The following is a 27,943-nucleotide window of genomic DNA, read 5'->3' as shown; positions in this document are numbered from 1 at the left end:
TACGTATCGTGTCTATATATATTTGTGCATCGTGATTTTCAAAATTGTTTCTTTCCGACACCTACATTTGACATGTATAAAATTATAAAAGATTAGAAGAGGTAAACAATGACGCAGGAAGTAAAGAGAACGAAGAAAAAGAGCACACAAAAGGAAAATGTAATTCAGGAAGAGAGCAAAACGGAAAAGACGGCCAAGCCTGCTGAATTGTGAGTACATATGTATATGTAAATGTCATTTATTATGTATTGTAAATATGTGTTTTGGAGACATATCGGTTCTCTATATACAGATTTCGACACAGGTGTTTTTGCAAATATTGCTCAGACACATAATTCGAAAAAAAGACAGCTGATTTCTTATTTCGATAAACTATATCTCTATGTCGTTATTAAGTAATTAATTATTTATAATTATAATTCTTAATTAATTATTTATTGTTTTATGTAATTATTAATTATTATTTATTTATTAATTTATATAAATTATTTGTATTAATATAATATTTATATTAATTATTTATTGTTTTATGTAATTATTTAATTTATAAGAGTAAATTAAAGGGTAATTATTTAGAATATAGGTTTCACCTCAAATATCGATAAAATTATGCTCATTGATGCATTTTGACTTAAAGATATACAATCTTTGTTTCCAATTTGACAGAAAATATGGGCCTCCTGTATCTTTTCCATATCAAAGAGTATGGTCCAGATGCATTCTGATACTCGGAGTACTGTTGATAGTTTGGTATAACAGCAGACAGGCCAAGGAAGTGTCTTTAGCGAAGCAGAAAGACGTGCTGGTAAGTCGTGCACAGAATGTTGACTGCTCCGTGGATTATAGAGACGAGTTAGAAAAATTCCCTGGCTGTGTACCAGAGAGATGTGGCAGAGTCGTTACCGATAAACTTGTCTCGACAACAGAAGTAGATGTTTTGCTGAAGCTAGTGAAAGGTGGATTAGAATTGGGCGGATCCGATGGCGGTGCAAGCATTTTGGATCTTCATTCTGGAGCTCTCAGCAAGGGACAGGGCTTTATCAATATCTACAAACAGCCGGTGGCAAAGAAGCTATTTAATAATATGGATTTAGCAATTTATAGGTATGATAAAAATTAATGGTGCAAAAATTTATTGTTAGATATATATAAATTTATTACTTATATTCCAGATCTAGTTTTTTTTTTAATAAACATTCAATTGACAATTATTTTATACAAAATTTATATACACAAACTGACATTTAAGCATTTTATTATATATTTACAATATATATCTAATGTTTAAAAAGTGAGAGATTATATGTAATAAAAATAACACTTGACATTTTTAATTTAGAGTAGTGAAAACGAAAATACAACATGCAGTAGCACATAACTTTGGAGTGGATATAAATACAATCTATCTAACCAAGCCTACTTTTTTCTCACGGATGACCAATAAACCTGCAAAAACTGTACATGATGAATACTGGCATCCACATGTCGATAAGGTATGACTCAAAACTATTATATAACACTTCTTGATATATATATATATATATAGTATATATATATTATAAAAATATAAAAAAAATTTATTTTCTTTTTTTTATTTTGGACAGAGTGTCCTATAGGAAATTTCTTAAACTAATCAACGTCATTTTTTAATGCATGCAGTTATTGAGAAAATAAAAATTGTGTTGAAAAGAGGAATGTCTACAGTTTTTAATGGAGATAAATCAAATGTTTGTATACCAGTTTATTTTATTGAAAAAAAGTAATGAAAAAAGTGCTAATAATCACATATATGTAAACTAATGATAAATATTTTTGAAGTGCACACCATTTGAATTTGTACAAAAGTCTGTTCTTTTATGAAAACTTGTAAAAACTTTCTAACATGTCATTGTTATTGATATTATATTTGGCACTGTTAAAAATAAATACTTATCATTAGTGTATATGATTTTATGTGATTATTAGCACTTTTTCATTATTTTTTATCAATAAAATAAAGTGGTACCTATACAAACATTTTATTTATGTCCAATAAAAACTGCAGACTTTTCTCTTTCCAACACAATTTTTGTTTTCTCAATAACTGCATGCATTAAAAAATGACAGGTGATTAGTTTCAGCAATTTCTTATAGAACACCCTGTATATTTTGTCAAGTATGATATTTAAGAAATAATTGAAGAAACTTAAATTAAATTAAAATAAACTAAATTAAAATATGTAAAACTTTAGGAGACATACGAATCGTTTCATTATACATCGCTGTTGTATTTAAATGATTATGAGAAAGATTTCGAAGGTGGTCGATTTATATTTATCGACAAAAACAATGTCAATACAACAATAGAACCAAGAAAAGGTAAGATTTACATGATTAAATATCTATTCTTATAATATGTGGATCTTTAATAATCCTTAGCAAATCTAAAAGGTATAAAGAACCAAATTGTTAAACGATAGAGAATATCTGTAGAATATAATTTAATAATAATTTATAAAGCAATTTAATCTAATAAATTATATAATTAAAAATCTAATATTATAATTTAAGGCTTCTGGGTCCTCGCCGTGACTATGGTCCGCTGCGTTCCCTTTGACGCTTTCAGCGCCATAAGCATCTTCTTTTCGTTGTACATCGAATATCAAACGAAGACAGGAAATGCTTATAGCGCTGAAAGCATTCAAAGGGAATACAGCCTATGTAAGATTATGACATCACAATTCCAACATGTGGCGAGGAACTAGGTGCCTTAATCTAATATGGTATAATTATATAATGTTACAACTTAATAGTAATTTAATCTAGTAATATTTCAAATGATATTCGACTGCTTCAAGAAAGAAAAAAAACAAGTTATATTGTTTAATAATTTAGAACAATTTGACTTTTTTATTTTTAAAACAGTCAAATAATTAGCAATAAATTACTATAAATTTGTATATAATTTTAATATATATGTATTATATATTAATATTAATATATTGTATATAATTTTACAGGCAGAGTCTCGATTTTTACTTCAGGGAGTGAAAATTTACATCTAGTTGAGAAAGTGAAATCTGGAACCCGGTATGCCCTGACAATCTCTTTCACGTGCGATGAAAACGCTGCCATATCAGACTCGCATTTCACCGATGCATTAAATTAAAATGTTTATCTTAATTATAGAATATATATGTGTATATATATATATATATATATATAAAAGTCTCAATGATTCCATAATTTACGCGAAGAAAATGACTTAAAAGAATCATAAGTCAATGTGATTTACATTTATAAATTTCGTTAGATCATTCATACATAAACGAACAGTATTAATAGTGTTAAAGAAAAATTATATAAATTTATTTTCGAAAATTTATTTGATTAAATAATCAGGGAATTAGAGAATGTAAACATAAATTGCATATAAATTTGCATTATTAACTTGTACGTATAATATATACTTACAACTAGTAAGTGTACATTTATTTTCGAGATGTTAATACACAATATGTCGAATCTGTTAAGTTAATAAAAAAAATACAGACAGTAAACATTTCTTTTTTTTATGTGCCAAACTTTTAATTGCTAATGGAATGAAAAATAAATTACATATTGTGCGATAAATCTTAAAATAAGATCTTTCTTTATATTTCAATAATATAAGAACGCAAAAGAGTTGAAGAGCCGATAATATTAAGAACTGTATTAAGCAAATGCATTGATATACCTTGTTGTTATTTACAATTTCATCACGATATTGTGATGATGATGATGAGAGACTCCGCATTAAGTGCTAGAGATCAACCCGCTTAAAATCAAAATATTAATTACTAAGTAGAGAAGGGAGGGTAACGCACTAAACTATTAATATTATAATTTAAATAAATAGATACGCACGCATCCGCGTTTACTTTGGAAATATCACGAGAAAGCTTACATAATAAGCTCTTAAAACAAGAGTTACTAAACTGATCCCATGTACTTAAAAATTATACAAGAACGTATTGTATTTAATTTAAATTAACGATACGGGAAGTACTGGTATACCATTTGAAAAAGCTTGCAATCATCTTATCTGACATTTTGTACGTTCTGTTTGTTTGCAAACAGTTACACAAGAGATTTTCTGACTTGTAATATCGGATAGCATATATATATAATGCGCAAAAGATTTCTACGTAAAGAGAAGTGTCACTTTATACAACGCGAAATCTCAGTAAAATTGCAGCAACATAACGCAAAGAGAATATGCGATAATCACGTGATAAAACATATCTACAATGTTTCTGCAACCTTTGTGGAAATTAAGTTCTTATCGACATGAAACTATTCTCTCTCTAAGGCGCGATTAATTTCTTTCCTTTTTATACATAGATTCTAATTCACGCCTTATTCGTGCTTTTGCAAACTATGCTTGCAAGAGATTTGCGAGCCTCTTTGCACTGCTTCCCAACAGTATCGTTCTGTGGTTGCCAGTCACCTCTTCCACTCTTACGGATTGCGTGCAGATCTGAAAAAGAGCAAGTAAGAGTATAAATCTTTGAGTATATAATATATGAGAGGGAGATTCGAAGAATAGAATCATTCAATTTCGATAAAAATGTCTATCGAAACCTAAAAAATTATATTGAACTCATGATAAATTCACCATTTTTAAAAAAATTTAAAAAAAAAAATACACTGCTAAAAATAATAGGAAATATTTTTCCTTTCTAAAAATTATTATTTTTAAACTGTTGAAATTTGGCGAAAAATCATCATAAACTAAAAATTAAAAATTCATTTTGAAGCTCGAAGTTTCAACTTTAACGCGGTGATTTTTACAAATTCGTTTTATCTTTCCATTTTATGCTTTTAAAAAAGATGCTTTTGTTCCTTAAAATTACGTATTTTTGATGCTGAATCTTGATAAAAAATATTTTTTTCGAAAAATTTCAAGTTTCATAAACTACAATACTTTGCGTACAAAACGTTATTTTAAACATTTTTCTATGATTTTTTTTAAACAGAGTTACACAATTTTGAACTAAATTTCTATTTTTCATAATAAGGAAAATAAAAACAAATTCGTAAAATTAGCACGTTAAACTTTACATTTCAAGCTTCATGCTTTTTTAATTTTTTTATGATGATTTTCCGCTGAGTATTGCCATCATTGCTAAAAAATACAAGTTTAGTTTCAAAATCAACGGTAAAAAAAAACGTAAGAAAATTTATTAAATATAAAATTTGTAGGTAAAATGTTATAGTTTATGGAACATGAGTGTAGAATTTTTCAAAAGAAATTTTTTTATCGAGCTACAAATGTCAAAAATACGTAATTCTAAGGAATAAAATTATATGTTTTTAGCATAAAATAAAGAAGTTAAAAAATAAAGAAGTTACAAACCACCGATAGTACATTAAAGAGAGTTAAAATTGCAAGCTTTAAAGTGCTTCTTAAATTTTTTTGTTTACGATAATTTTTTGCAAAAGTTTCAATGATGAAGTTTGAAAATAGCATATCTAATTTGCAGGATAAGAAAAGTATTCCCTATGTTTTTTTTTAGTAGTGTGTGTGTGTGTGTGTGTGTTATATATATATGACACACACACACACTACTAAAAAAAAACATAGGGAATACTTTTCTTATCCTGCAAATTAGATATGCTATTTTCAAACTTCATCATTGAAACTTTTGCAAAAAATTATCGTCAATATATATATATATATATATTGACAATATTACCCAAGTAGCAAACTGACGTCATTAAACGTCAAAATAACGTCAGTTTGCTGCCTGCGGGTATGTGTATAAGTTGAACGAAAAAGCTGGAAAGAGATAAGAATCTCTTACTGTCGATAAATTGTGATCTTGTGCCAAGGGTATGAAGTTTTCTGTAGCCTTAATCAGCATCACTGGTCCTTTAATTTTTGCATCCGGAGAATAAATTGTAGCGGCCGCCAATCTTTTGAACAAAAGATATCCAGCAACTTTCAAATCCTCTTGATCGAACGGGGTCTCGCCTATTATTTCCAACATTTTGTCAAACATCTCCTCGTCCGACTTGCTCTGCTTCAGAATTATGTATGCCTGGAATGAAACGACGAATATGTATGCAGAGATTATAAAATAAATTATCATATTTTTGAAATTATCTGTAGCTTGAAAAATTATCCCTAATATTACATCCGAAAGATTCTGAGGATATCCAGAAGACATTCGAATATTCTCATGTTCTTTGAACGTCTTCGGGGATATGTGTGCTGTTAGGGTGATAAATAAAACTAATATAAAATTCATCGAATAACTAAATAAACTGAAGGATAATTGATCAAAAAAACTCACTTCAGAATAATTGACATTCTTGTTGAACTGAATGCTGAAATACGCGAGCGATTTCATGCAGCCGTCGGAGACGAGATAATTCGTCGTATCAATTTTGCCGATCATCTCGCTCTGTTGTCGCACATACTCCAGGGAACCATCTATCAGCTTCAAGCTGACCTTCTCCCCGGCGGCTTCCAGCTGTAGAGTCATCTCGATGGCAAGACAAGCTCCAAACGAGTATCCCGCTAGGTGGTACGGTCCCTTTTCCTGAATATTCCTAATCTTGTTTATGTAGAATTCGGCCAGTTTCGGTATCGTGTCGTGCGGCGCGTGCTCGACGCTCTGTAGGCCCCAGAGCGGTCTCTCGAGCTCGTTGGCCATGTGCTCCAGTGGCTTCGTCAGACCTTCAATTGCGTGAACGATGAACAGCGGCGGTCCGTTCGCGCTCTTCGTCTTCAGCCGGACGAGAGCTTCCTTGGGCAGCACCTCGTTGCCCGGCCACTGCATTATCAGCATGTTGCTGGCGGCGTTCACGTCGGAGTTGTCGGCTGTCGATGATTGTTGCTGCTTGCTCGTCGCATCGGGACTCGACGTGGACAGCTCTTGCAATTTGGCGAACGTCAGGACGCGGATCTCTTGAGCCGACAACACGATGTCGTAGTTTCTCTCGAGAGTCTGCTTGATCTCCGTGCCCATCAGCGAGTCCATTCCCAGGTCGGCTAGACTGTTGCTGGGACTCACCGAGTTCACGTCCTTGACGCCTAAAATGTTGGCGATCGCTTCGATCAGACCGGCCTTGTTGTCGTTCGTGGATTTGTGCTTCTCGGCCAATACCGCGGAGGACAGCACCGGATGCGGTTGTTGCAGGAATACGTCTATAGTCGCGAGACAGCTCAACATGTGCTGCGGCATGGTACCGCCGACCTCGGTGTTGTTGTCTCCCATTTCTAAAAAAAGAATAACATTGTGTGAAGAACAGATTATAAAAGGCACCAAATGCGTAGGATTTTGATTTTTGGTGAAATTGGCTGTTTTTTTTCTTTATGTGTTGTAGCTAATGACTTGCTGAACGACAGATGTAATAGCCTCGAAGCTAAATATTCGATGGTTACTGCGAGTTACAACCAGCCAAACAACTCGCAAAGTCCTAATTTTTCGTGTTTAACTGATTGTAAGCACTTATTATTTTTTATTTAACAAATCATAAAAGTTACATGTGAGGAAATCAACTGATTCTACCGGGATTCAATTTCTAGGATTTTATATGAATTAAAAAATCCCGTACTAATCATATAAAATTGAATCTTTGTAAAATCAGCTGGTTTTCTCATATGTTATAGCTTATAATCTACTACTGAACAAAGTGATAGACTTAAAACTAAATAATAGATAGTTACTGATTTACAGTCAGTCAAATATACCAAAAACTTGGGCTCTGGTTTGACTGACTGTAATAACAATAACTCATTAATAGCTATCTAATATTTAGCTTTGAGGCTATTACATCTTTTGTTCAGCGGGACGTAAACTGTAACATATGAAAAAAACAACCAATTCCACCGAAAATCAAAATTCTATGTACTCGATGTAGGCGGGTCCTTTAACTCACAAATTGATTCTCTAAAACAATAATTCCTTAATTTGGTTTTTAAAAATTCAACTGGCGATCAGATCACGTTTTCCAATAATTTCTTACTTAATTTTTTAATTCTAGCCTTATTGTTTTCCTCAAAGAATCGTGCAATAATATCGCTATGTCGATAAATGTACTTTTTAAGATGAAATAACCTTAAATATAGATTTATAAAAATGAGGATCTAAGAAAAGCTTCAAAAAAAGACATTTACCCATGATTAGGCCAACGTCTCCAATGGCACCCCATTGAATGGCGAGACCAGGCAAACCATTAGCCTGTCTCTGCTCCATCATTCTCTCCATAGCCGAATTAGCGAGGCCGTAATTAGTCTGGCCCATGTTGCCGCGTCCGCATGCCACGGACGAGAACACGACGAAGTAGTCCAGCGACGGGCAGGATTTCCTCGAGACCGCGTCTAGATTTCTTGTACCCTCGATCTTCGGCAGGCTCGCCGTCTTGAAATCAGTCTCCGTCAGGTTCTCGATTAGCGCATCGCTTAGCACGGCCGCCAGATTGAAGATGCCGCCTACCGGAGCCAGTCGAGCGCTCTCCTGAATCAGGCGTTCGGTGCCCGGCAAGGTTGTCACGTCCGACGTGGAGATGAGGACCTTCACGCCGCTCTCGCGCCAGCGTCGCACGCACAGCGACTGATAGCCGTTGCGCATACCCGAGCGCGACACAAAGACGATGAATTTGGCGCCGCGGGCGACCATCCAGTTAGCCAGTTCCAGCCCGAAGCCACCCAGACCGCCCACTAATATATACGATTTCTCCGGATTCATGTAAGTACGAGGTATGGCGGCCACTATCTTCGGCGTAGGCGGGACGCGTCTCTTCGGCTCCTCGTCCCGAATTTTCAGCAACACCTTGCCGATGTGTTTGCCGGTCGCCATGAACCTGAATCCCTGCTCGAGTTGCTGCTCCGAGAAGACGGTCGAGGGCAGCGGGCGCACCGCGCCGCTCTTGATCCCCTCCGAGACGAGTCTCACCACTTCCTTCTTCTCCGCGGAATCGTTCCCGAATAGCGCGTCCAACAGTATACCATGGAAGGCCGTGTTCCTCAGGAACATGGACATCCCTACGCGGCTGTCGTTTGATAGATCGTACTTGCCGATCTCGAGGAAGCGACCGTTCAACGCGAGGCACCGTATGCCGGCCTGTAGCTTCTCCTCCGCCAGAGAGTTCAGCACCACGTCGACTCCGCGTCCCTGCGTTTCGGTGAGTATCAGCTGCTCGAAGCTCGTGTCTCGGGAGTTGCCGATGTGTCTGTCGGTCAACTGCGGAAAGGTCTTCTTCAGGTATTCCCTCTTCTCTTTCGTGCCGACAGTGGTGAAGACCGTGCAGCCGGCGTGCAGGGCAATGGCGATCGCGGCTTGACCGACGCCGCCTGTCCCGGCGTGAATCAGCACGCTCTCGCCGGCTTTCAGTTGACCCCGTACAAAGAGGGCGTAGTAGCTAGTTGCGTAAGCCACGGGTAACGTAGCCGCTTGCTCCATGGTCCACTTGTCGGGCACTTCCCAGAGAAAACCGAGGTCCGCCACTACGGTGGTCGCCAATCCCCTGGCTTCGACCATACCCATCACGCGACGTCCGGCCGTATCTCTCCCGGAAAACTCCAGCCCCAATATACAATCCTCCGTAGCCATTTTTCCTGGCAGAGCATCTGGTGGTAGCTTCCCGCTCGCCAGCATAATATCTCTGTCATGTAAAGGATATTTTATAAATATATTTTTTTCTGACAATCTTGTTTGTTACCAAGCGTTTTAATTTTTGTCATTATCTGCGCTTAGTCCTCAACTTTAAGTTTCTCAAATCTTTTTTAATTTTATATTTAATTTTTTAACGGAGCTTATTTGTTTTAAGATATTTTATTCATTTGTCGCCCTCGTCTTTGCGAGCGATTCAAGACAAACTGCGGAAACCTTACCTGAAGTTCAACGGAGCGTAGTATACGCTGCAGAGGGTCGTATTCGAAGAGTTATCGGGCCTGTAATAACTTAACGGACCTTCGATCCATCTCAAGCTACTCAAGTCTCCTCGTACCAGCGAGTTGACGTAGGCGTGCTCCACCTGGAGGGAAGACACGTTGTTCTGTTGATCCAATTGCAAGTGTCGGTAGCTACCCCACTGGCCCCCCTTCAACACGTTGGCCGTCAGTCCCTTGTCCAACTGTTCCGCGTAGAATTGCGCGGATAAACTGAATTTGGGAGCGTTCTTGTCCTGGATGAAGACGAAACGTGTGTTTTCACCGCTCGCCTCCTTTCGCAAACAAGTCATGAATCCGATTATACCTGCGAACAGAGAGAAGTGTTTTAAGAAGGGTTGTTCGAGTTCAAAATGCCAAGAAAAATCAGTGCCTGAAATCTAATTCTTCCTTGAAACTCACAGCCACGTTTGGCTTTTACTTGTTCGTTAGATTAAAAAAATTTATCTGCTTCCTAAAAGATCTCTTACCAAGTAATGGTTCGCCTTGGGACACAAGGAGCAGTTGGCCCTCGTTCTCGGACTTCTTCAGCGCCGCTTTCACGCCCTCCAGCCACGAGAAGGATTTCTCCGTGATCTGTATTACAGTCGGTTCTTCCTTCTTCTTCAACTTTTGCAGCAACAGATAAGTCTTTCCTATGGCATCGGTCTGTTTCGCGATCAATATCATATTCGCTTGCTTCAGTGCAACTTTCAAATTTAATTGCGCGGCGGTTTCCTCCAGAAGAATGAAGCCGTCGGGTTTCAAAGCGGCCGCCAGATTTTTGAGAATACCGTAAGACTGGTTCGACAAAACATCCGTCGCTATTACAAAGTGCATGTCTTGACCAGGTGGTCCGTCGTTCACATCTCGCGTCACGACGTCGACGTTTATTTGGCCGCAGACTGTTGCGTAATTAGCGGGAGAAACGGCGACCACTTGTATGCTGAGCTGAAACAATGAAAAGTTTTTTTTTGTGAAACAAATATGGCGTTGTCATGATAAATAAATGTTGATCAGCAATGCTTCTTAGTTTCGAGTTTACAGGAAATATGGCAATCAACACCCTAATAGCATAACATATCCGAAAAATATTCAGAGGATATCCAGAGGATACCCAGAAGACATTCGAACATCTTCAGGATATTCTCTGAACCGAGATATGTGTGCTGTTAGGGCAAGAGGTTTTTCTGGGGTAATATGTGGCCTCGCATGCGAAGAATCCCTAGTTTGAATTCGGTTTGAGCCAACACATCACATATTCCTGCTTGGAAAAATTGTAAACCCTTAGGGAATACAATAAAGCAACTATAGCCACTTTAGCCTAACAAAAGGTTTTTCCGCGTCAGCTAAGCCTCTGTTGAAATTATAACAATGTAATTCGCATTAAAGTCCCGCGATATATACTTACATCGGGCAAGCTCGGTTGAGAATTGTTAAAGTCGATCACTAATGGTGCCAAGAGAGCCTCCGCGGCTCGTTCACCCGCGATCTCCAGGGTCTTAAGCTTCAACGCCGTCGAGTTTTCGCACACGATCTGCAACATCGCGGTCACGGCGTGCAATTTACTCCTTTCTGGATCCTCTGCTAAACTGTGCGAGTTCTCATAGGGTATGAAGATATATCGCTCGAGTTTAGGAGAAGCCTGAGTTTGCTGTCGTCGTGGGGCCAAGGAGGACTTCAATCCCCTGAGTTCGATGCCGCCAGATTTGACGATATTGACATTCTTGTAGTGATATACCGGTAATGTGCCGTTTTCTGGCAGCTCGTCCGTCAAGCGTTTGTGAAGAACCGGATTAATCGCGGCGTATTGAAGACGCGACGGTAGATACAGCAGCTTGTGACTGGTGGATAATATGCTGAACTGTAGCATGGTGTCTATATACGAGACCCATTCGTTGACCCAACGAAGCTCGCCAGCGGTGCCGTAGTTATCGGAAGTCTTGATCCCTTGGAAGATACCGCTATATTCATATCCGCGCAGCCTCAACTCCTTGTAAACATCCTTGGTGTTCAGCGGTAAGACGTCCTTGTTGTCGACAGGCGGAATGGATGGCGGTGATAGCTTCAGCTGCTCCCGCTCGATATCTTCGGATACCCGGATCCTTCCACTGACGGCGACTGTGCCGGCTTCGCAGATCTCGAAATCGCCCGTTCCCTCGAAGATGGTTATCGAAAATTTCACGATTCCCTCCTTCGGCATGATGGTGGCGCGTTGGAAGCGTACGTTCTCAAAGATGACTGGCAGTAATTCGAAGTCGGTACCGCGCAGTTTTGCCAAAGTCTTCCACACCAGTAGAAGATAACCGGTGGCTGGGAAAAGGATTCGCCCATCTATCTGATGTCCCGCCAAAAAAGCGTCCAACTCCTTCGATAGATCCACCTGTACGACGCATTCGCCCGATTGGGCAGAGGTTTGCTTGAAAGAGGCTACTTCCCAGGTGGTGGAGTGGTCCCACTTGATCAGGGACCCGATCATCGGGGTTCCGCGACCGACGGGGAAGCTCACCGGTGAGTACAGCTTGGAGATGTCGGGCTGAGCACCGGCCGTGTACAATTTACCTATGCTGGACAGCAGAAAGACCAGATTGTTGGAGTGATCCCGCTTGTGGAGGCCGATATTGATCACCGTCGGTGCCAGCGATCTGCGCAGGATCGCCTGTAGCAGGCAGTGTGGCGCGATTTCGATCGTTACCGCGTTCTCCGGGATATGCGCGATCGCTTCCTGGAAAAGGACGGGCGACAGTAAATTGTTGACGTGATACGCGGACGAGCTGAGCTGCGCGAGCGGGCTGCCCCACGCGGCTTCCGGTATGGAGCTCGAGATCCATCTGGCAGATCTCTGTTTTGGACTGGGTATAATCTTGTCGAGGGAGGCGCGGAGTTTGGTGCCAGCCGGGGCGATGTATTTGCTGTGGAACGCAACGCCGGAGCTCTTGACCATCTTGGCGAAGATGTCCTTGCTCTTCAATTCTTCCACAAATTTCTTCATAGATGCAGGTGGCCCGGAAATGGTGACCGAGTCCACGGAATTGTGACAGGCCGGAGTGATATCGGACGGACACATCTTTTTGGCGTCTTCCCAGCTCAAACCGACCGCCGCCATGGAGCCCGGGTTCAGTTTGGAGTCCATGATCGACTTGCCTCGGCAGTAAGCCGCCAAAACAGTCTGTTCCGGTGTAAACGCGCCATCGGCGTAGGCGCAACCCAACTCTCCGACGGAATGTCCAACTATGCCATCCGGGTGTACGTTTATCGACGCGAGTACGTCGACGAGGGCGACCTGCATAGCGGCGATCGACACGAAGGAGTCTATTACGTTCTCGTAGGTCTCGTCCGTAGCGTTCATGATAATATTCATGAGATCGATGCCGTGGGGTTTCAATGCCTCCGCGCATCGTCGCAAGCTACGTTGAAAGGTCTCGATACCGAGCAGCTCGCGACCCATGCCGGCCCATTGGGTGCCCATACCAGAAAATACAAACCAAATGGGACGTTTCTCTTGATTGCTCACTTCGGTCATTTCCCGGGTATCGTTGACATTTAGGATCTCGTAGCCGCGCATCTTGTGACCCGGTATATCGTGATTGTGCACAGCGTGCAACAATGAGAGAAACTCGTCGTCCTTTCGATACTCCCTCGCCTTGTCCAGCAATGTGTGCACGGCTTCCTCCGTGCGACCCGACACGGCGACCAGTTTGGATAGCAGTTCGGTGGTGTCCAGCGGTAGTGGGGGTAATTTCGGTTTTGGATTGCTACGTAGAACGATGTGCGCGTTCGCGCCACCAAAGCCGAATGAATTGATGCCTACGATGCCGCCGTTCCATGGCATGGCCTTGTCGACGACCCGGATGCGTCCCTCCTTCAAAGCGGGAATATCCGGATTCGGTGTGTCGAAATGCAAGTTGGGGGGGATGACGCCCGCTTCCATCGCGATCAGCACCTTGGCGATCGAACAGATCCCGCTGGCGGGTTCCGCGTGTCCCATGTTACTCTTGACCGAGCCAAGCAGTAACGGAGTCTTCCTGTTCTTGCAGAACAGCTTGTCGACGGAGTTGATCTCCTCCGGGTCGCCCACTTTGGTACCGGTACCGTGTGCCTCCACGTAAACTACGTCCGCCGGGTTGATCCCGGCCTCGTTGTACACCTCGCGCATCAATTGATTCTGCATTTCGCCGTTCGGATACGTGATACCCTGGGATTTGTGGCCGTCGGTGTTCGTTTTCGTGTGAAGTACCGTGGCATACACCCTATGCGCGTCCTTCGCCTTCTGTAAGTATATCGCTGCCACTGCCTCAGCCCTGACGTAACCATTGCCCGTGACGTCGAACGCTTTGCACTTGCCGTCCTGCGACAACATGTTCAATCTGTGGAACTGAAGCGCGTTCGCTGGCTTCAACAACAGATTCATCCCGCCCACGATCGCGGCGTCGCACTCGCCGGCGCGCATTGCGGCGACTGCCTGATGCATGCCAAACATGGCCGAGGAGCAGGCCGTGTCCATCGCGTAACTAGGTCCGGTGAAGTCAAACGCGAAAGAGATTCTGTTGGCGAACATCGCTCTGCAACATCCGACCAATCCGTATCCTGCAAACGGAATACAAATTTCTCAGTTTACCTTTCAGATTAAATGTATATTGAATGTTTTTCAGTAACGTGCAGACAACATTATGCAACACAAGAAGCTTTCCAACAAGAAAACATAGATATACATAGTGTAATGCAATTGACTATCGAATAAAGAGTCTTAAGAGATGATTTAGGGAGATTAGGTTAGTCAAAGTAGGAATTCCTGTTATTAGGATAGTTCGGGAAAGGAATGGAAAGCGTGTTAGTGGCGAGACAAAAAAAGTGATTAAAATAATACTTCTTTTATGATCTTGTTTATAGGAGCTTCCCAGCAAGTAAACGTAAATGACACAATGTGATGCAATTGGCTATCGAATGGAGAATTTTTAAAGTCTTGAAAATTGTTTCATTTGATAGCCAATAATCGTGCGACGTTGTGTTTATGTGTTCCTTGCTGGAAAACTCACAACTACTACCCCACCAACACATTAACGTTACGTAAACGTTTAACAAACGTTTTATCGTTTGTTAATCTACAATACAAATGGTTTGTTCCTTTAAGGATGAGAACGTCCGTGCAGAACAGTAAAAATCCAAAAACTTGTATCAGTCGAAAAATTGTGAGCCTTCATATTTTTTAGTGCGCAGAGAATATTGATGTACTCAATTAAATTTGCAATCTTTTAAAACTCTATTGAATAAGCCTCAATAATGAATGGTAAAAGTATTATACTTAATGTTTGACTAGATGGACATTCACATGTTTTAAGTTAAGGTTCAAACATTCCTGAAACGCTTATATAACGTTAATGTGTTGGTGGGGTACTGCTTTTCAACTATGACACAAAGTTTGGTGTCATTTTGGATGGATACCAATATTTTTACATTTGGTATCATTTTTCTTCATAAAATGATATTCCAATAAAAAAAAAAACTTCAAATTTTAGAAAGCTACTAAAGTGACTGCCCTCTAGTAATGAGAATAAAAAATCTAAGCAACGTTCCAGCTACAAATTGACACAATGTGGGACTATATTTCGTTGCTGTAAAACATCCGTTATGTGTCCTCTAAGCTTTTGAGAAGCTCCTAATGACATTTTCCAACTTTGTTCGACTTTAGATGAAAAAAAAAAATTGAAGTCAACCTGCGAAATATACAAACCGTTAATGAGATCCGGATCTTTCGTCCAAAAGTCGTCCGATTCGGAGGAAGAGACGCCAATGAACACACCGGTGCGGGATCCTCTCACGGTTGAGGGGTTGATGCCGGCATCAACTATCGCCTCGTGCGTGATTTCCAGCAACATACGAAGCTGCGGATCCATCACGTGCGCTTGCTTGGGGTGCACCCCGAAGAAGGAGGCGTCGAATGAAGCGAGATCCTTGATCTTGGCGGATCTTCGCGGTAGTCCGTAGATGCCCGCTATCCAACGACGCTCGTCGTCGCTAACCATGTCTAACCCTTTGAGCAGATTCTCTTTGAACTCCTCGATGTTTGACGATTCGGGTAAACGACCTGGAAAAATGTCGACGTGTTACGCTCCGCTAACGCGATTACTCCATTCGATCGTACCCAGCAAGCCTGTCGTTACCTGAAATGCCCGTAATGACGATGTCACTGTCGATGGAATACGGCACTCCATTTGTGACCACGGGCTCCCGCGTCACCGGGCTGTTGATACTTTCAAACTGTGCTGGCATCTTGCCGAGGGGTTCGTTCCTTTACGTAGGATTGCCTTTTACGTCTTTAAAAGTCACTATCTGCAAATTTAAATAGGGTCTGTAGAACCGATTGAAGTCTCTCTTCGAGAATTATGTGAGAACGAAGCATTAGACACACAAAATATTTGAACAACTGATAGAACTTCTTTAAAGGAATCCGATAGCCCACATTTGCTAATTAACCAGTTATGAGGACTAGATCTGTTTTATTAAATATTATTTTTATTTAACTCTTTATGGCTATACAGAACGAAAAATCCTTTACTAGAATTAAAGTATTCATAAAAACAAATCGGGGACTACTACATGTATATATAAAAAAAAACAATAAAGCTAAATAAATTTTTCTATCGGTTTTTTGCATTGGGTAGATCTAACTTAAACGATAAGAAAACTAATTATTTAACTGTCTTGGTTTCTTTTTATATACACATATAATAGCCCAGATTTATTATTGTGAATACTTTAATTCTAGTAAAAGATTTTTCATTCTGTGTAGTCAATAAAGAGTTAAATAAAAATATTTGTTGATAAAACAGACCTAATCCTCTTAAAAAACAAACCAGAGAATTTCTGATAAATTTGATTTATTAGTGTTGAAAAAAAAGATGAAAACTGACGTGAGAATACCTTTAAATCTCCTCTTTCAATGAGTTTAAAGAAGAATTTTGTATCATGTTAATTGTCGAAATCCTATTCTCGTGAATAAACAGAGAGATCGTTTACGCGTTTCTATCACAACGAAATCTGAACTCGCACTGCTTCTTCGTTCAGCAGTTCTCTTTGTATACGTTCGCTCTGCAAGCAATTACCTTCAATTGACATATAGCATAGTTAATTGAGTAATCTCAATTGAGTAGTTTCACTTGGATAAACCAATTTTGCAATGCTTGTTCGCGTGCGCGAGGACGTTTTTTCTCTCTCTTTTTCGCGATAAACATGTAATATTGACGAACGATAATCCGTGTTCTGGAATTACTAATTATCTTTATCTTTGTGTTAATTCTTTTCTAAATTTTATATGTTACTTAAGAATTCTAGGTACTTGTGCTACCATGTTAGATTATGACGTCAGAGGCGAGAAAATGTACACTGAAAATTCTTGCGTGCCATATTTTTAAATAAAAAAGATATTTTGAAGAAACACAACTTTGTCATATTTAATTTATAAAAGTACTATAGTTCAAAATGAGGTGTCTTGTTAGACTGTTGGTTTTCTCTTTTTATAATATTTTCAATTTAAAAAAAAAACTGTTAAAACTGTGAGAAGAAGCGACATAAATGCTTATGGATATTAAGAATTTCTCGCTTAAAAACGAAGAAATAATTTACGAGATCCAACTAACATCATAAGATCACATCACGGCGAATACTTTTATAAATTAAATATGACAAATTGTAACACGCATAAATTTCTTATAAATTCTCGACTCAAAGTAACGGACTATTAGTAATTTTAAGAATATTATGATTTATTTTTTTGTAAGAGTTATAAAGTACTTAACATTGTTATACTGAGGAAGACCGCGTGCGGTTGAAACGTTTATGGAAGGTTTTTTTGTAATTTTAATATATTGTTTATGGAATAAATTTTAATTGGATACATCTTAAATCTTGCTCGATAAGTTGGCCTTTTTTGAATACATTTGTTGTTTTATACAATACACGAGCAAATAGAAATTTTAATTGATATTAAAATTTTAACATTTTTATAGCAAAAATGTATTTAGAATGAATATATTTATTATATTTTTTCCTCTAAATCGCCTCTAATGTTAGATTGACGTCAGAAGCGAGAAAGCAAACACTGAAAATTCTTAGATGCCATTTTTAAATATAAAAATATTTCGATGAAATGCTATTTCAGATGGTTTAAGTAAACTTTTAAAATATCTCGAAAACTATTCTTTTCTCTTGACAATCAACCGTAAAATGATCGTGATTTCAGATTTTATCGAAATAACTGCTCATGTGCAAAGACCAACTGAGCCTCATATTACAGTCATTTTACAGTTGTCGATTGATTATATAGGGAACAAGATAGTTTTCGGAATATTTTAAAAGTATACTAAAACCATCCGAAGTAATGTTTCATCGAAATATCTTTTTATTTAAAAATGGCACGCAAGAATTTTTAATATATGTTTTCTTGTTTCTGACATCACAATTCTCACATGGCGTCAGTGAGGGCTCAGAAGCCTTAAAGCGCACTAAAAGTTCTTGATAAATATTCAAATTTCTTGTCGTATTATATTATTTATTGAAAAGAGAAAGAAAATAATAAACATTTTTTAAAATGAAGAATATGGATTACAAATTGATTTTGATTGGCAAAAATGTTGGACCATAAATCTGCGTTTTACAAATAACGCTTTATCTCGGAAAGTGTTTTTAGCTCACAATCAGCTTTAACTAGTTTTTATTTTTACCCTGTGCGCAAAAAGAATAATAAAAGTATATGTGATGGTTGAGGATTTTCAATCCTCATGCATTTCAATAACCACAAGAGAAAAACAAATTATCGTGCTAATTAACACGAGATGTTATCATAAAGCAAAAATTGCGTATTTCGAATACTTTCAAATATATATGTGTGTGTGCATGAAAAAAATAAATTAACGAAGGAACATGTTGGGAATATTAATATCTTACACTTTATAAGATATATTTTATATCTTGCCAGTGTCAGAAAAATATGATATAAAATATCTCGTAAGATAAATTTTTATTTCTCGATAATCTTATCTCGATACTTTTTTGCGCATAATTCGAGAATAATGAAATATCTAAATACCGAGATATGTATATCCAATCAGAAACGTACGTTCTCAAACGTGCTATTTCGAAAAATTGCGATATTGCAATATGCGATAAAACGTTAACGACGATCACGAAATTCGTCATATTCGTCGCATGATAGAGAGAAATCTTATTTCATCTTACATTATCGACGCGATACCAGGTTTCGGTAGCCGAGAAAAATCACGTGTATATGTAAATTCGCGCAAAAATTCCTCGATACTCAATCATTATCATATCGCTCGACAATTTGTCTCAATCTTTTCCTTCCTTTTACCTCGTAACTTATTTTAGCATATTATTTAATCATTCTTATTTTTGACACGTGTCACTGTAAAAAATCGATGGCTTATTCGTTCATCGATCCCGCGACAAGAGCTGAAGATAATTTAGACATTTATCGCGGAAAAAAGTTAAGAAATATTTTTCGATGTAAAATAATTTATTGAGTCGACACGTGCGCCAAAGTTCGTTCGAGGCACGATGGGAGGAAAAAAACGAAATTTATGCGCAAAATTTATGCACGAAATTTATTGTCCCGCGGTGTAAAAAAATTTTACAGTCAATCACCCGACATTACATCACAAAAGTTTTTCAAGTCAAAAGGTCGCGGACTGTATAATAAAATATATGTATACGTCATTGCGCGCTTAACCGCGAATTGAATTTCGTGTCGCGCGATTTTTTATTACGCCACGCTTTACATTCATGCATCTGCTAATTACATATATGTACATATGGTACATACATATCACACGTATGATAATTCGACGGCGAAATATATTTGGCAACGTCGAATAAATTTCTTTCACGTCAGAGAGGTCGTTTTCCCCGACGCATTTCGCTAAATGATATGGCTTCATTTGTATACACGTATATATACAATACATAGTATGTGGGTGAATAATGCGTCGACCTTGAAAACATAAAGATGTATACGGTGACATTACGTCTGCCACATGTGCATGGCACGAGCCCATCTCGTGGAGTAGCCGCAAGTAAATAAAGTCTGCCTTTTTACTTATTTGTGCCTCTTCCGGGTCTCTTTATACATATGTATATATTGTTATAATGTACACTTACAAAATCTTTTCTTTATTTATTTAATTATCTATTTTTTTTCAAATAATATTTATAAATTTTTTTATTAATTATTTTATTTTATTTTTTATTTTATTTTTTATTGATTATTTATTCATTAATTCGACAAAGGAAGATTAAGAAAAAATAATCTTTTCCTTAATTATATTACTTATTTTTTTTTAAATAAATATTTATTAATATTTTTATTAATTATTTATTCATTAATTCGACAAAGGAAGATCAAGAAATACCAGAAAAAAATCGTTTTCTTATTTATTTATTTTTCTTTAAATAAATATTTATTAATTTTTTTTATTAATTATTAAATCTTATTTTTTATTTTATTTTTATTATTTATTCATTAATTCGACAAGGGAAGATCAAGAAATACCAGACGATCTATACATTATTTTGTTTTATAATCTTTGGAAAAATTTGCACCGGCAAGAATATTTCGCAACTTCCTCTCATTCGTTTTTTGGTTACATTAATGTTTAAATTCAATCTCTCCGAGAGATCGCGCGGATCAAATCAGATCAGGTCACAAGTCAGAGCTGTCAGGTCAGGTGCGTCTGACATAGAGACTACTTGCGTGTTATATATTAAGACGTTATGACTAAGCAATACATGAGCAAAGCATGGTCGAATCTTTGCACTTGATATTTCCGGTTTGTCCTTGAACAAGTACGAACGCGGTTTTTTCTTCTTTCGAAACATAATTTTTGTGTCCACGTGACACCAAAATTAACCGCACGGCCAAATCTTTGGATTTGACACCATGAAGATTATTATACATAGCAAGAAGATTTTTACATAACTAAAGATTTTATACACTTTCAGATTCAACCGTCACATATACTTTTATTATTCTTTTTGCGCACGGGATAAAAATAAAAACTAGTTGAAGCTGAGCTAAAAACACTTTCTGAGATGAAGCGTTATTTGTAAAACGCAGATTTATGGTCCAACACATTTTTGCCAATCAAAACAATTTGTAATCCATATTCTTCATTTAAAAAAATGTTTATTACTTTCTTTCTCTTTTCAATAAATAATATATATAATACGACAAGAAATTTGAATATTTATCAAGAACTTTTAGTGCGTTTAATTTTGTATTCAACAATTTCTTAACATTTAAAAATAATTTAATAATAAGGTGACCATTTTTTCAATCATGTATCTCTCTCAAACACTTGTTTCATATTAATAATAATTATACTCTACTTTGTTTATTTATACGCGATTTCAGAAGCGGAACAATTTGTGAAACTGGAAAATGTACGAGAAAAATTTGTGCAGCGATTAAAATGATTAATAGTTATTGTATATCATGATCAGTGTTTTGTGCTTAGATTGTGCTTTGATTTAAAAATTAGCTAGATAAAGATGAGATGAAAATATATAAATTTAGATAAAGATAAAGATGTGATTTTGTTTTAAATGTATTTAGATAAAATGATATGGCGATTCATCTAGATAACTTTCAAATAATATTATTTTTAAGACCGTTTATGTAAACACAGTTATAAAAAAATGTAAATTATAAGAGGGATATAAAAATATATTTATATTTTTATTTGTAAGTTTTTATTGCTTACTGCTTAAATTATGCTACTTAATAATAATAATATTTAAGTATTTTTTATGTGCTATGACTCTAAACCAAATTATCTAAACATTATTCTAGATAATTTAATAAAGAAAACATTTAAATCTAAAATACAGATATAGATAATATATCTCTTAGTATCTATATAAAAACAAGATGACGCTAAAACTTTATCTAGATGATTATTTATATAATTTTATTTAGATAACAGCAAACCCTGATCATAATCAATCATAATTGTTCAACTGATGTAAATCTCATCTACTAATAGTCATTGTATGTATATATATATATATATATATATATATATATATATATATATATATATATATATAATGACCATTGAACAAGGTGTCCCAGAATTAGTGGGTCACCTGTTAATAACAGATTCTTGGGATTATTTGGAGACAAATATTTCTTAACAAAAATGTCAAGGCACCAATATTTCAAGTTATAAGCGATTGAAAATAAAAGGTTCTTCGCAAACGTAGTCTTGTGTAAATAATAAAATAACAAAATCACATTCTTCAATTAATTTCAAGTAGAGTTTACTTTAATAGGATTTCAATTGTTAGTTATACAGAGGTACATGATGGAAAACATTGGGAACATACGAAAAATGATGGCCTTTCTAAACATTTTCACACAATCGTCCCCAAATGATTTGCCATTCATTCTCTAATTTTGGGTCACCCTGTATATATTATATACAATATAAGTATGCAATCTGCAACTAGCAATTATATATATATATTTTTTAAATAATAGTGTTTTCTTTACCCAATTGATTTTACTTATTATTTTGTGCGTAAGAATATTGATGTAAAATTATCGGAAAATGAATATGAAATATTTTATATAATTTATGTCAAATTATATCAAATTAAAACATAAAATATCTCATATAAACTATTCATCAACTTTTTCATCCTCCTATCTTATGACCTTCATGCAGAATATTATGAGGAATCGAATTATATAAAAAAAATATGATAGTTCCATTAAAAAAATTCAAGATAATCTTGCCCTGACCTTGACAATCTAAGGTCAAAGGGATAAGATCAAGTTAAATAGATATTTTTAAACTCTAAAACTTTTATCTGTAACAATTTCTTCTAAAATGCATTGTTTACAAAATAATCAAACGTTTCTAGATTTTTGGGACCCTGTATATCTTAATGATTATTGTGTATACAATAAATACAATGAAAAAATTGTATATACATATGACAATTAATAGATGAGATTATTGATTTGAATCAGTTAATCGTCTACTATTGGTTGAAGAAAATCAAAAATTGTAAGTAAAGATCGAAATTAGTTCAACTACATTAAGGAATAAAAATATTCAAGGAAGATCAACAATTTTCCTGAGTGAAGGTGATTAGAAGATTTAAAGATCATTTTTTTTAAAACGGAAACATCAATTTTTTAATATAAATCAATTCCTCACAATATAACAATATCGCACATACTACATAAAAAGTTATAAGGATGATCAAAAAGTGAGTAGTTTAAAACTTTTTTTTTACTTTAATTTGACATATATGTGATGTAATTTAGGAATAGTATATATATCGCTAGTGGTAAATATAAATTGGTAGAGTTAAATCGACGTAACTAGCCAGTTTATTTAATTAAATTCACAACTTACAAAGGGACACTGAAAATTTGACAAATATTTATGATATAATTATAAAGGTCGTATAGATGTCTTTTTAACTGTGTCAATTTAGTTGTTGACTGAGCATCATACTGATGAGACGTGTTTCTTCTTTTTCCTTATTTATATTTATTACTATGATAATTTATTAGATTCTTTTTAAGTACAATTTGATCAGTACATCGTTTATTAATTAAGTACGTCCTTTGTAATTCTAATTTATATTTTATTATTATTTATTATAAATGCGTTCTAAATGTAAAAACTACTGTCTTTTTGTTTATAGTGTATTTCACTTGATAAGGACCACAACCAAATGGTCGAAACGTTGTGAATTTAATTAAATAAACTGGCTAGTTACGTCGATTTAACTCTACCAATTTATATATGTAATGTGTTCAGAAAATAAAATAAAAATGATTTTTTGCTTTAATATATAATTCCGATCTTTATTTACAATTAGAGATTTTTTGCTGAGCCTATAATAGGCAAACATTCTTTTTTCATTATAATTGATCTCTCAAATATATTTCAGGTAGCAGACTGACGTCATTAAACGTCAAAATGACGTCACTTTGACGTTTAATGACGTCAGTCTGTTATCTGAAATATATTTGAGATCAATTTTTAGCTTCCAAGTGTCATAATAACGCAGTTGATTTATGAGAAATTAATGAATATTAAACGAACTTTTATATAAATATGCATTAATTGCAAATGGCGAGGAATACGAAATCGCATATCACGATCGAAAACTGATCGTGCATGCGGTACAATGCAAGGGTTAATCATCGTGGCTCCTGTATCTTGTCGATTGCTTGCCTAATTGATTAATGAACAAATTAAACCTCATTAAATCATGTCATTAGAAACAGACAAATGGGATATCATAGCTTCGGAATAACTCCCACGCATTCGCGAGCACGCAATTGATAATATAATCGAGATGCACCGATAATATGCAGTTTTGAAAAGACAAGTAAAATATTTTAAAAAATTACATAATTTTGGATATTAAATAAAATTAAATTAGTATCAAGAAGATGACATTTACCTTAAATAATTATGAATTTTTAAATTAATGTTTACGATAATATTGCAAGTGACTTTTGTGTGGAAAACATAATTTCGCTATTTATACACTTGAAGGTTGAAACAAGATAGCAAGAGACTTAATAACTATTCATTTAACTCTTTAAACGAGCTTTTTTTTAATTCGAATATTCATTACAAACCGACTATTTAGCACTTGAGAAAAACAATTACATCTAATTAAGTTTTTGTTAAGCGAATATTTCGCTGTAGATTAGATAAAAAATTTGTAGATGAACGGAGAAGAACGTACGAAAAACTTATCTCTTTAAAGTACGCACTTAAAATAAATAAATATAGATTTCAATTTTTCTTCCGTCGAATATTTCATCGGAAACATAGATAACTCATATAATTAATCTGACCTTAGTTTGTTAGTAAAAAGAAGATAAGAACAGTTAATTTGTGTTTCAAGTTGTTATGAATTATCAAAAGTTAAAAACTAAAAATAGAAAAGCATATTAGAATATAAAATTTGTAAGAAATGTAATATGCATATAATATAAAAAATATATAAATATATAATATATATAATTTTAATGCAAAATATAAACATTGAATTTATAATTTGCATAGCAAGAATTAATTGAATTCTAATTCATTTTTCTGCTATTCTTAAATTTTTTATTCGATAAGATTTTCCTCTGCGTAATCATATCAATATCTTACTATACTTCTCATGAATAAGTATGCATGAATCATTTATAAGAGATATATTTGTAAAAGATATATTGCAGATATCAGTTTGATATCATATATCTAAGAAACGTATTACGTATGATGTAATAATGTAAACACGAAGCGTCAAACTTGATAGACAATGTCTAGCCTCGAAACTACAAGAAATGAAAAATTCGTGATGTTTGCATAATAAACGATTTCTATTATATTATACATATGTAATATATGTATATTAATTATAAATATATATACAAATATATAAATAATATAAAAATATAAATAAATAAATTAATAATAATAATAATAATAATAAATAATTAATATATACATAATAATAATAATTTATTTTATTTATTATTAATTATTGTATATATAAATTATAAAAAAATATACATAAGTATCTTTAATTAATTGTGTTGTTTTTAAGTTTATTTTATTTCGTAAGTATCTTTGTTATTGTTTACTATTTACAAAAGTTACTACGTGAATCTTAAAAAGCCTTTGTAAACATATTCAACATTTCACTCTTGAAATCACAGCGCATTCGATTCCGTTAGCTGTTTATACAAACAGTGCACGCAATCGCGATTATTCCCGTTTCTCTTTTCCATGCGCATTAAATAATACAATATGTCTTGATTATTTAACATCCGACACTAATTATAATAATTAGCATTCGTCATAATGCATGAAACTCGAAAATTTGTTCCAGAATACTCTCTGTTATATTAAATATTTTTTTAGAGGAATGAGTAGGTGAATATACGTATATGTAACTTGTATAATCAATTTAGATTAAATATTTTTATTAAATTTTTATATTAAATATTTTTCTGTTATATTGAATATTTTTTTAGAAGAATGAGTGGGTGTGTATATGTATATGTAACTTGTATTATCAATTTAAATTTATTAATATACTTGTATAATTTACGTAAAAATAGAAAACAGTTTATAACTTTATATGAATAAATTTAAATGCTTTTTTTTTGCTGCAGGACATATTTTGAGAAATAATTATAAAAAAAATTTGCTCACTTTTATCTGACACTTTCTAAACTTTTTTATATTTTATGCTATTTTATATTTTTCCTATATCATTTTTTATATGATATATTGAGAACAATTCTCATTACACATAATGAATATGTAAATTTGTCCATATAAGCAAATATCTTGATTATCGAGAATTCTTTATATATACATATCACTTTTAAAAAATGTGTACATGTGTAATTTATATTGGACAATCTATTTATAAATTCATCAATCTATTCGTTTGATCTTATATAACTTTTTCGAAAAAAGCTCTTTATCAGATGATTATCACAAATGTTAATTAAAGTATATATGTTCATATTTCTTAAGAAATGCAAACTGTTTTAAAAATCTCAAAATGCTTTTATCATTTATTCATGTGATCGATTATCAAAATTTATATTGATATCAAATACTCACGCAATACATTTCTAGATATCAAATCACAGAAAAAAAGGAATCCTTGATTCAAGTATATTTTTATTCTTGACCTCTTTGATTGATTTAAGCATAGAATGCTCTTTGTAATCACAAATTTTCACTTGCTTTGATAATAAATAAGTTTGTATAAAGTATATTTTATCCTTAAAATATATTCTTATTTTAAAAATAGCATATGGTAAAAACAAACTTACAATAAGAATTATTATACATATATATTTGAAAGTACCGCTTATATCCGATACTCACTTGTCACTTGTCCTTGCAATACTTATAAGTAAATTTCAGCTTCAATCAAGAATATTTTGCACTTTGTTTTAAGGATAAATTATCCTTTATCCAAAATTATTTATATTTGGCGCTATTATAAAAATAAAATATACTTGAATCAAGGCATATTTGCATTCTTTCAAGAATACTGTTTTTCTGTGATGATATAATAATATTAATTAATAATATTAAATAATATTAAATAATGTTATTAAATATTAAATAATACATTTTTCAGAAAGGCAATTTGTCTTACAAATCTCGTTAAAATTGCATTTTACTATTTATGCAACTAAATTAGTGTCAGAAAATATATTTTGATACAATAAATATATTCTAGTTTCTCTTCAATTCACGCATAAATCTTTCGCCTATATCTAAATTATGAATTTGGTTGTACTGAAGAAAACCGAGTAAGGTTGAAACATATACATTGATTTTTATATATCCATTTAATTAACGTAATAAATTAAAAACGTTATTTGTGTATGTCTCGTAAGTTGGCCTAGTAAATTCCTTATATTGTTAATAAATATATTTCTAGATGTTAGTTGATATGCAAATATAAGAATAAATATCGACTTTCGTCGACACAACATGGGAAATATATTTTTTCGGCGAAATTATCCTCAAAAAAATAATAATACACCGGCAACTTCCTCGGAAAGCGATTATATCCACGTCAACCTCCCGATATCGATTAGCCTCGGACTCACCTGATATTCTCGTGTGCTCTCTCTTCTCCGATATATATATGTAATATATATAATCCTGAAGAAACGTAGTAGACAGAAAATGTGTCTCGCAGAGCGGAGAGGAACTGGAACGTTGCTTAAGTGTATTAGAATAATATACTCGCGTCGTGTCTTTTTGAATCACCGCGGGTGCTCTCGCCTCCTCTCGTGTGACTCGCACTCGCTCGCCTGACAGACGGCGCGAGTGAGTGGCTCTCGCTCCCTGGAGACGGCAATCAAACGGCCGTGCGATCAGACACAGGACTGGCACGCATTCAGGCCCGCCAGCATCTTATTATTGAATTGGACCGTCCCCGTGGTCTGACATCAGACCATGTGGC

General features: G+C 34.9%; 2 protein-coding genes across 2 annotated transcripts; one reads left to right on the top strand and one right to left on the bottom strand.

Moving 5' to 3' along the window:
- Positions 1 to 14: 14 nt before the first annotated feature.
- On the top strand, positions 15 to 4,148 carry LOC114933742 (2-oxoglutarate and iron-dependent oxygenase domain-containing protein 3). Its single transcript, XM_029306328.2, has 5 exons — positions 15 to 209; positions 667 to 1,104; positions 1,340 to 1,493; positions 2,232 to 2,358; positions 3,000 to 4,148. The coding sequence occupies exons 1-5, from the start codon at positions 109 to 111 to the stop codon at positions 3,146 to 3,148; spliced, it is 969 nt and encodes a 322-aa protein (XP_029162161.1). The 5' UTR covers positions 15 to 108; the 3' UTR covers positions 3,149 to 4,148.
- Positions 1,437 to 27,881, bottom strand: FASN1 (Fatty acid synthase 1). The gene is made up of 10 exons (XM_029306327.2): positions 27,585 to 27,881; positions 16,060 to 16,228; positions 15,630 to 15,983; positions 11,310 to 14,485; positions 10,390 to 10,849; positions 9,863 to 10,226; positions 8,147 to 9,633; positions 6,318 to 7,246; positions 5,826 to 6,062; positions 1,437 to 4,498 (listed from the first exon to the last, which is right to left on the bottom strand). The coding sequence occupies exons 2-10, from the start codon at positions 16,166 to 16,168 to the stop codon at positions 4,397 to 4,399; spliced, it is 7,218 nt and encodes a 2,405-aa protein (XP_029162160.2). The 5' UTR covers positions 16,169 to 16,228; positions 27,585 to 27,881; the 3' UTR covers positions 1,437 to 4,396.
- Between the last annotated feature and the right edge of the window lie 62 nt (positions 27,882 to 27,943).

This window comes from Nylanderia fulva, unplaced genomic scaffold, assembly GCF_048542155.1.
Source record: "Nylanderia fulva isolate GAGA-0341 unplaced genomic scaffold, ASM4854215v1 Scaffold113, whole genome shotgun sequence".
Classification (NCBI taxonomy): Eukaryota; Metazoa; Arthropoda; class Insecta; order Hymenoptera; family Formicidae; genus Nylanderia; species Nylanderia fulva.
This window is presented reverse-complemented; position numbering and strand designations above follow the sequence as displayed.